Here is a 9,430-nt window from a genome sequence, read left to right on the forward strand (position 1 = left end):
AACGGACCCCATCTGAAGGTCTCCTCTGGTCCCGCAATCCACACCCTCAACCCATTTTCCCATCCAAATGCCCTTCTCCCACTGAAATCTCCTTTTTCCACCCCAAATCCTTCTTTGTACATCCCAAATCCTTCTTCTTTCACTCCAAACCCTCTTTTCCCACTCCAGATCCCTTTTCCCACCCCAAATTCTCCTTCTTTCACACCAAAAATATCCTTTTTCCATCCTAGATCCTTCTTTTTCTACCCCAAATTTCCTCACTCCAAATCCTTCTTCTTTCACCCCAAATCCTCTTCTGCCACCCCAGATCCCCACTGCAAATCCCCTTTCCCAGCCCCCAAGGATTTTGGGGTTCCTGAGAAGATTTTGGGGTTTTTCCCAACATTTTACCCAGGGTCTCTCTGCAGACATTGCACCTGGAGCTGCCCCAAACAAACCCCACTGTGCCCCCCAGGGTTGCAGTGGGTTTGGGGGGATATGGAGACTGGGGGGTCATGACCCCAAATTTTGGGGACTGGGGGGGTTTGATCCTAAAATTTGTGGGTTGAGGGGGTTTGACACCTCGGGGTTTAGGATTTGGAGGTTTTTGACCCCAGACTTGGGGTTTGGGGATGTTTGGCTCCAGAATTTGGGATTTGCGGGTTTTTGACCCTAGCATTTGTCAGTCAGGGGATTTGACCTCCAAATTTTGGGATAAGGGCAGTTGGACACCCCAGATGTTTCAAACTCCAGGATTTGGGGTCAGTGGGTTTTCATGACAAAGTTTGAGAATTGGGGGGATTCACCCCAGCATTTGGGGGGATTTAACCCCAATATTGGGGGATCGGGGGGATTTGATACCCCAGAGTTTGGGATGGGGTCCTTTGACCCCAGAGTTTGGGGATTGGGGGGTTTGACTCCAGACTTTGGGGGTGAGGAGGGTTGGACACCCCAGATATTTCAAACCCCAGGAGTTGGGGATTGGGGGTTTTAACCCTAAACTTTGGGGATTGGGGGTGTTTGACACCCCAAGATCTGGGATTTGGGGGGTTTGATCCTAAAATTTGGGATTCAGGCTGGGGGAGAGGAGTGCTGAGATCCCAGAGTCTGGGTTTGGAGATGTTTGATTCCCCCAGTGTTTCAACCCCCAGGATTTGAGGTCGGGGGGAGTTGACCCCAGGATTTGGGGTGCTTGATCCCAGTGTTTGATTCCCAGCTTTGGCGTCGGGGTTGAGATCAGAGCCATTCCCTGGAAACAGCGGCGGGATCGGTATTGGTAACAGGATGGGGAATGAGATTGGGATTAGGATTGGGATCAGCATCGGGATTGGGAAGGGGACTGGGGGGAGACCCTGCCCCAGTCCCAGACCCCCATCCCAGGGAGAGGCCCTGCCCCAGTCCCGGAATGGACCCATGCCCACAATCCCGGACCCCTCCCCAGTGTCAGCCCCTCCCCAGCCGCTGAACGGACCCTCCCTCAATCCCAGCCCGCCCCGATCCGGACCGGAGCCATCCCCAGAGCCTCCTCCATTCCCGGCCTGGACCCTTCAATCCCTTTTTGGGGCGGCTCCTGCCGCTCCCCGCCCATTTCTGGGGGTTCCAAAGGGCCCCGGGGACCCTCCCCATTTTGGGGGCTTTGGGTGGCCCCAGGGCCACCCCGAGGGCCGAGGGGGGATCGAAAGCCCCAAACCCGAGGGAGTCCTGGGGTAGCCAGTTCCGCCCATCCCACCCCAAAACAGATTCTGGCCAATCAGAATATGGGGGCCCCAAATTAAACCCAAGGGGGGTCCGGAAAACCAAAGGGAGCAGGAGGGGCCTGGAACCCCCAAAACCAAGCACTGGGGAATGACTGGGGATTGGGGGAATGATGGGGAAGGGGTGGGAGAGTGGGGGGGAAAGAGGCGGATAGGATTCCCAAACAGGATCAAGCCAACTTGATGTGGCCACCTTCAGAAGTGGATGGCAGCCAAAGGCAGCCAAAGCTTTTTCCCAGTCTGTGTGACTCCAGTCTGTGCAATCCCAGTCTGTTCAATCCCAGTCCATAAAATCTCAACCCAGTTTATCCCAGTCTGTATCATCCTGATCTGTATGGTCCCATTCCATATGGTCCCAGTACATATTTGATCCCAATCCAGTTGATCCCAGTCTGTGTGGTCCTGATCCATATGGTCCCACTCTGTGCAGCCCCAACCCATAGGATCCCAGTACATATTTGATCCCAGTCTGTGTGGTCCTGCACACACTCCCAGGGTCTGGAATTCCATTTCCAAGCCAGGAAAAGGTATTCCTGCTCTTGAACTTCCTTCCTATCCTCTCAAAAAATGAAATAAAATTAAAAACAAAAAAAAATTAAATTGAAATGAAATAAATTATACTAAAAATGAAATATAAAAATCTCAAGTCTTCTTTACAATACTACAATAATAATTCAACCCAAACCAACAACTATTACTATAATATTACCAATGCATATTAATAAACAAACTATACACCAAGAAATACCTTTTGAAAGTTTTAACTCAATAACTAATGTACTTTAGATAAAAAATATCTAAAAAAACTAACATGCAATATAACACACCTTAGGAAACCAATTCATACAATATATAATATACAAATACACTAAACACAAAACCAAACACCACTATAATTTCTCATACATTTTAACCAAACAATTAAACCTTGATAACATTCTTAAGTACTCTTAAAAATTAAAATTATTTTTAAAAAATTAATTGTGTGGGGGTGGTTTTATTTGGATATTGGTTTCTGGATTGTTTGGGTTAGATGATTTAAAAACTGGGACTTTTAAAGGAATTGAATCTGCTGAGAAGGCAGCACTCTGCAAAGAGAACTGACTGAAAATGAACGGGACAGAAATCAGTAATTCTGAAAACTCTGAAAGTTTTATTTGCTATCAAATACATCCCACCCACCCCGCCCCAGAGAATCCCCATCCCATTGCTCCAAATTGGCATTCCACTTCTCCCACTCTCCTCCCAACTCCATCTCATCCTGGTGGCTGTGGAATTGAGTGAGTTTGGCCTGGGACTGAGTCTTTTTGAGGAGGGAACAAAGAATTTGAGGTGGGATTGAGCCTTTTTGGGTCAAAATTCAGTTCTTTTCACTGGGATTTGAGTGGTTTTGAGGTGACAGATCCATCTCTCTTGGCTTTTGGAGTGCAAAGAGATGGAGAATAGAAAAAAATTAAGGTGAAATTAAAAGTAGAAGCAGCCAGGTGTGTTCCCAACATGGATCACAGGGAATGTGAGTGACCAGGGCTGTGCCCAAAGTGCCTCCTCCAGTGGGGGATGGAGCTGGAGCAGCGCACGAAGCTCTACCCACACTCGTGGCACTCACAGGGCTTCCCTTAGTGGTGCCTCCGTTGGTGTCTGGTCAAGTTAGAGCTGCTGGAGAAGCTCTTCCCACACTGGGGACACTCGTAGGGCCTCTCCCCAGTGTGGATGCGCCGGTGGGTGATGAGGTGGGAGTTGTGCTTGAATCCCTTCCCACAGTCGGGGCATTGGAAGGGCCTCTCCTCTCTGTGAATCTGATAATGCCGGAGGAGATTGGAGCTGGTCTTAAACCCCTTCCTGCATTGATAACACTCGTAGGACCTCTCCCCAGTGTGGATGTGCTGGTGTCTGATGAGGTGGGAGTTGTGCTGGAATCCCTTCCTACAGTCGGGGCAGAAGAAGGGCCTCTCCTCTGTGTGACTCTGATAGTGCCAGAGGAGATCAGAGCTGGTCAGAAACCTCTTCCCACACTCAGAACACTCGTAGGGCCTCTCATCTGTGTGGATCATCTGGTGCTTGATCAGGTTGGACCTCAAGCTGAAGCTCTGTCCACACAGCCCACACTCATAGTGCCGTTCCCCAGTGTGGATCATGAGGTGGTTGATTAGGCTGAAGTTATGGCTGAAGCTCTTCCCACACTCGTCGCATTTGTAGGGTCTCTCCCCCGTGTGGATCCTCTGATGCACGATCAGGTGGGAGCTCCGGCTGAAGCTCTTCCCACACTCCCCACACTCATAGGGTCTCTCCCCAGTGTGGATCCTCTGGTGCATGATCAGTCTGAAGCTCCACCTGAAGATCTTCCCACACTCCAAGTACGTGTGGGGCTTCTCCCCATCATGGAGCTGCTCATGGAGCACCAGCTCTGAGCTCTGGCTCCATCTCCGTCCACCTTCCTGGCCCTGGCTGGCTCTTTCCCCCTCAGATCCCCACCAGCTGCGTTTGCAGCCTCTCCTCGTGCGGCATCTCCCCTTGGCTTCCTGCACCGTGGAGCCGCTCAAAACAGCCGCTTCCACCAGGTTCTGCCGCGGGCATTTGTCCTCCCTGCTCGCCATGCTCAGCTCCTGCTCTGGGGAAGGAAGGACAAGGACAGGATGGGATTTGCCTCCGTGCCACAGGCAAGGGCAAGGAGATCCCCCCAGGGCTGTGCTGCAGCTGGGGCCATGCTGGGCTGGGAGATGGAGCAGCACAGAGGGGAAAGGGGCACTGACTTCCTCCTCACCTGCCTCAGTGTCCCGGGGCATCTTCCTCTTCCTCAAAGCTTCCTTGGGGTCAGCAATGGGAAATTCTGGTTTGGGGAAAACAAGGGATGAGCATGTTGAGTTTGAAGATTCCTCTGCCCAAGTCCATCTTTACAAGTCACTAGCCAACTGGGCTCCAGAAAAACCTCCCAAACACCCAGATTCAGCCCTGAAAAAGCCTCCCAGGAGTTCCCCATCCCTGGTCCCTCCCCTTTGGTGTTAGGGGGTTCCCCCTGTCCCAGCTGCTGGGGTCACGCTTGTATTAGGTGTCCTCCTTCCCCTCGATGCCCGCCCTGCCCAGGCTGCTGGCAGTCCCAGGAATGCCCAAAGCTCCCCCTCTTCACTCTCCCCATTTCAGGGTGCTGTTTTGCGGAGAAAAGAAGAAACCTCACAACTTTATAAAAGTTGTAAAGCTCAGTATGTTTATTTACGGCGCCGGACACATGTGGAGAAAATTCTCCTCAAAAGGCATGCGTACCTCTGAGAACTTCAGGTCTCCTTTTATCCCCCTCTCAAATACATATGCATACAGTTTCACAATAGATTCATACATATTCATTTTTATGGGTTTTGTGTGACTTTTACCACTAGTTCCTTTTTATCAGAAAGAATTTCGAGGTCAGGCTGACTTGCCCTTACAGCAGTCCCTGTCTCTCTCTATCATCTTTTGTCTCCCCCCCTTTATCTCTGTCCTTCGCTGAAGTAACTTCACTGAGCTTAGGCCTTGCAGCCTGGCTAAATAACTACGATTTCTAACCACAGGCTCAACTCAAAAATGTACATTTCACCTAAATTAAAATGGATTTCTATCCTGCAAAATTTTCACTTTGCTTCATTCCCCCCTTTCCTAAAAGGAGGAAGTAAATTCTTTTACTTCATACAAATTCCTATGACAACAAGTGTACTTTAGTGCTTTACCATGTACGTTTGATAATGGATAATCCTGAACTTATTCTAACTAATATTAACAAAACTACAGTAGGATGACACAACTTATTAAGGATTCTCTTTGTAGTTGGTGACCACCTAAAGACCACATCCCACCAGTGATGATCTGCATTTTGTTCTATTCTTTGCAGAATTCTAGTTATTTCTTTTGTATCATGTTGGACAGTAATTAAGGTTTTCTTTCCACTCTCTTGGATTTCTTTCAAGATTTCCAGTAGGTCTTGGTGCTTAATTAATTGTTTTACCAATGTAAGGTCCATCCCAATAGGGGTAGGTGATAATCTGTGTTACATTGTATAATTGGTTTTAACCAGCTGGTGGGATGTCACTGGGGCTGAGTACAAAAAATCACACCAGATAATCTTAACAAAATTACAAATACAGAAATTAGAATGATTTCTACTAGACAGAATAACATCATTGCTATCAATTTTTACAGCAGCACAGGCAGTTCTCAGGCATACACCCCCCTTTTCCAGTATATACGAGCACAGTTTTCTGGTCAGTGACTGGATGAATTTCAAAGTGGCAAATACTCTGTTCAGTGTCTAGACACACATCTTGGGCACTGATAGTATTGCTTTCACAAATGAATCCCATATGTTCTCTAGTAATGCAGGATTCTAAGTTTACTGTCTGCCACTTTTCATTCATCTTTCATGCCCACACTCTTTGTTCGTAAGGGTATTGTTTTTTTCATGGTTAAATCCTAGGGCAATGATGGGATGGATAACATAAACAGTGGCATTATGTATGGTAAGCACAAAGGCAGTGGCCACATTAGAAACAGGATCATAGGTGAAATTCACCATAGTCCACCAGGATTGAAACTTCCTTTCAAAATCAATTGCATTGTCCCACACTATTTTCCGAATTGCAGCTGGAAAATTACCTTCACCCCCTTCCCATATGATCAGAGCTGCTGTTGCTTGCATCCATAACTGTGCTTGTATACAACTGAAAGCTAAAGACACATTATCTTGAACTGTACTAAGTGCTTCTACTATTAACTTGTGGTCTTGGTCCCTGGCCTTTTCATACTTCCTTACTTTGGCAGTACTTTTGAAATCTGCCACTGGCTAGTTCCTAATGCCAATAGAGATGACTGTAAAGACTGCTTCAATTTTGTTAGGCTACCTGCTGCAGTGGCCAGCTTATTCATCAGTATTTCTGAATCAATTCCATTTAAAGCTCCTTATCCTGTCCCTAATATACCAGTTAGATCCTTTCTTATTCTGCTCCTGAGATATGCCTGCCTTTGTAACCACATTTTCCAGCCCTCAAAGGATGTTTTTAGGAAGGAGGAGCAGGCTGGTTGGATTTTTGAGATGTTAATTTGCATTATCAACTCTACACATTTGAGAGACTATTCTGGATTGAATAATAGCTGTTGTTCACCCACATTCCTCACTACGTAGGGGCCTATTTCATACACTTCAGGTTCAAGTTTGGGTTGAGTCTGAACTAGGATGGGGTGTATAAGGCCCTGCTGTTGTAAAAAGTGCAGTGTCCACTTTGAATTCAAATGAAAGTCTGATAGCAACTTGAGCTCAAAGGCAGGTCACTTCTACAGGCTGTATCAAGGTGAAATTACACCAACAGTCTGATTCACTTAGGCTATCACAGACTTCCTGGTGCTCATATACGCCAGGGGAGGCTTTGGTCTCTCATAAGCCATCCTATTGACCACCCGGCACCCTACCTTGATTTCTTTTCCTCTGATCCCTTGAAGTGTCCACAGTTCCTGTTCCTGCTATTCTTGCTCCTCACATACCTGATTCTCGTGGATTACTACAGTAGATATGTTTAAATCTTTTATCTCAGAAGGTTCTCCCATGGATCCAGCATACTGATTAAAAGCCTGGGACCAAGGCTATTCAGCATTGCTTTGGATGGAGGTACTCTCTAGTTCTAGAACTTCAGTTATAATAACATACAAAACAATTCTGTAAACTAAAGTATGAACTACTCCAGACCGCAATATACTTATTTTGCCCAAGTAAGTTTTAGTCTCAGTTCATTCTCTTCTGGTATTACTCTCCAAGGGATTTCTAGGGCTTTCTTCACTCCAGAGTTATGGATCCAGGCATTCTGCTCCTTGATTTTGATTGCAGTGAAGGTGGTGAGAGGTACTTGCAGTGGTCTCTCCCACTGTGGTTCCGAAGTCTTCTCTGTAAGAGACTTAACATATACATCATCCCCAGGCTATCTAACTCCCTGCTCCGAGTACCAGCCACATGTTTCTCAATTTCTCTGAGCTGTTTACTTAAAGCCACCATGAAGGTGGACATTCTGGACATTCCCTGTGTATTCCACATGGTCATCTCAAAAGGATACAGCATTCCTTTAGCTCAAGGTTTAGTTCGAATTTGCAATAGTGCTAGTGGAAGAGCTTGGGGCTAGGGTAGATTAACTTCTTGCCCCCGTGTTACAATCTACTGCTTAATCAAATGATTCATTTTCTTTACCTGGCTACTTGATTGGGGCAGTATGGAGTGTGAAGTTCTTAATCTATGCCCAGGTGGCCACTAATCTGTTGCACTGCTTTGGAAATGAAATATGATTCTTTATCTGAGGATACCGTGGCTGGAACTCTGAAGCGTGGTACTATTTCTTGTAAAAATAATCTGGTCACCTCTTGAGCTTTGACAGTTCTGGTGGGGAATGTTTCTGGCCACCCTGAAAATGTATCTATCAATACCAGTAAATACTGATAACCCCCTTTCCTTGGGAGTTCTGAAAAGTCAATTTGCCACTGCTGTACAGGCCCATGGCCTCTCCCAGTCTGACTGAGTTTCGGCCGAGAGGTATTTTGGGGTTAGTCTGGAGGCAAGGATCACATTGTCGGCTTACCTGAGTGATAGTGGCATGTAAATTCCTGACAACGATTCTTTCAATCAGATGTATGTTCTAGAAAACTTGTGGAAATTACTACTTCAAAGTCAACACTTAATTTCAATGCACTCTGTATCACTGGCCACCTTGGTCATTTTGAGAAAGGAGCCACACTCTATAAAAAGCTTTTAAGTATTTAGGCCCTAGTGTGTTTTCTAGTGCTCTTCCTTCACTAGTAACCACGAAAATGGGAAGGGATTACTAGCTCTCTTTCAATGGTAGCCCATCCCTTGTAGTTATATGTCTCTTTTGATTATTATTGTATTATGGCTTACCTTCGAGGAAAATCTGTACCTCACCCTTTGCTGCTTTCTTTGCCTCTCCATCCGCCAGCTCATTTCTCTCCTCCAATTTTAAGCTCACTCTCTGGTGTGCTTTAATATGCTTTTTCAGGTAGCTGAACTGCTTCCAGCAGCTGGATTGTCTCTTCTTTCCCTGTGAGGTCAGCAGTCCCCTCTCCTTCCAGATGGCTCCATGTGCATACACAGCTCTGAATGTGTAGAAACAGCCTTTTGCTGTTTCTAAGGCATGGGTCAATGCCTATATCTGAGCCTTCTGTGCAGAGGTACCTGTTGGTAAGGGTCCAGACTCGATTACCTCTCTGCAGGGAGTCACTGTGTACTTTGCAATGTTGCTTCCCATTGGCAACGTAGCTGCTCCTGTCAGTGAACCAGGTCTCTGCATCGTCCAGAGGAGTGTCCTTTAAGTCTGGGTGGCTGGAGGCTGGAGTAGGTAGCTGCAATGGTCTCCAGGCAATCATGGTGCACGACTTCTCCTTGATTCCACTGAGAAAAGAAGCTGAGTTGACAATATTAGTCACCACTATCTCTACATCATCTTGCTCTACCATGATGGCCTGGTATTTCAGAAACCTCTGTGGTGAAAGCCAGTGGCCACCCTTTACTTCCAGTACTGCGGACACTGTGTGGGACACTAGCACAGTCAATTTTTGTCCTAGGGTAGACTTGGATGCCTCTTGAATATTCAGCACAACTGCTGCTACACCTCTGAGGCAACCTGGCCATCCTTTTTGGCTATTGCATCTAGTTGCTTAAAGAAGTAAGCAGCTGCCCT

General features: G+C 46.8%; 1 protein-coding gene across 1 annotated transcript; it reads right to left on the bottom strand.

Moving 5' to 3' along the window:
- Window positions 1–3,349: 3,349 nt before the first annotated feature.
- Window positions 3,350–4,327, bottom strand: LOC135442125 (zinc finger protein 239-like). Its single transcript, XM_064701669.1, has one exon. It carries the CDS (start codon window positions 4,325–4,327, stop codon window positions 3,350–3,352), a length of 978 nt encoding a protein of 325 aa, XP_064557739.1.
- Between the last annotated feature and the right edge of the window lie 5,103 nt (window positions 4,328–9,430).

Source organism: Zonotrichia leucophrys, unplaced genomic scaffold (genome assembly GCF_028769735.1).
Source record: "Zonotrichia leucophrys gambelii isolate GWCS_2022_RI unplaced genomic scaffold, RI_Zleu_2.0 Scaffold_1243_13522, whole genome shotgun sequence".
Classification (NCBI taxonomy): domain Eukaryota; kingdom Metazoa; phylum Chordata; class Aves; order Passeriformes; family Passerellidae; genus Zonotrichia; species Zonotrichia leucophrys.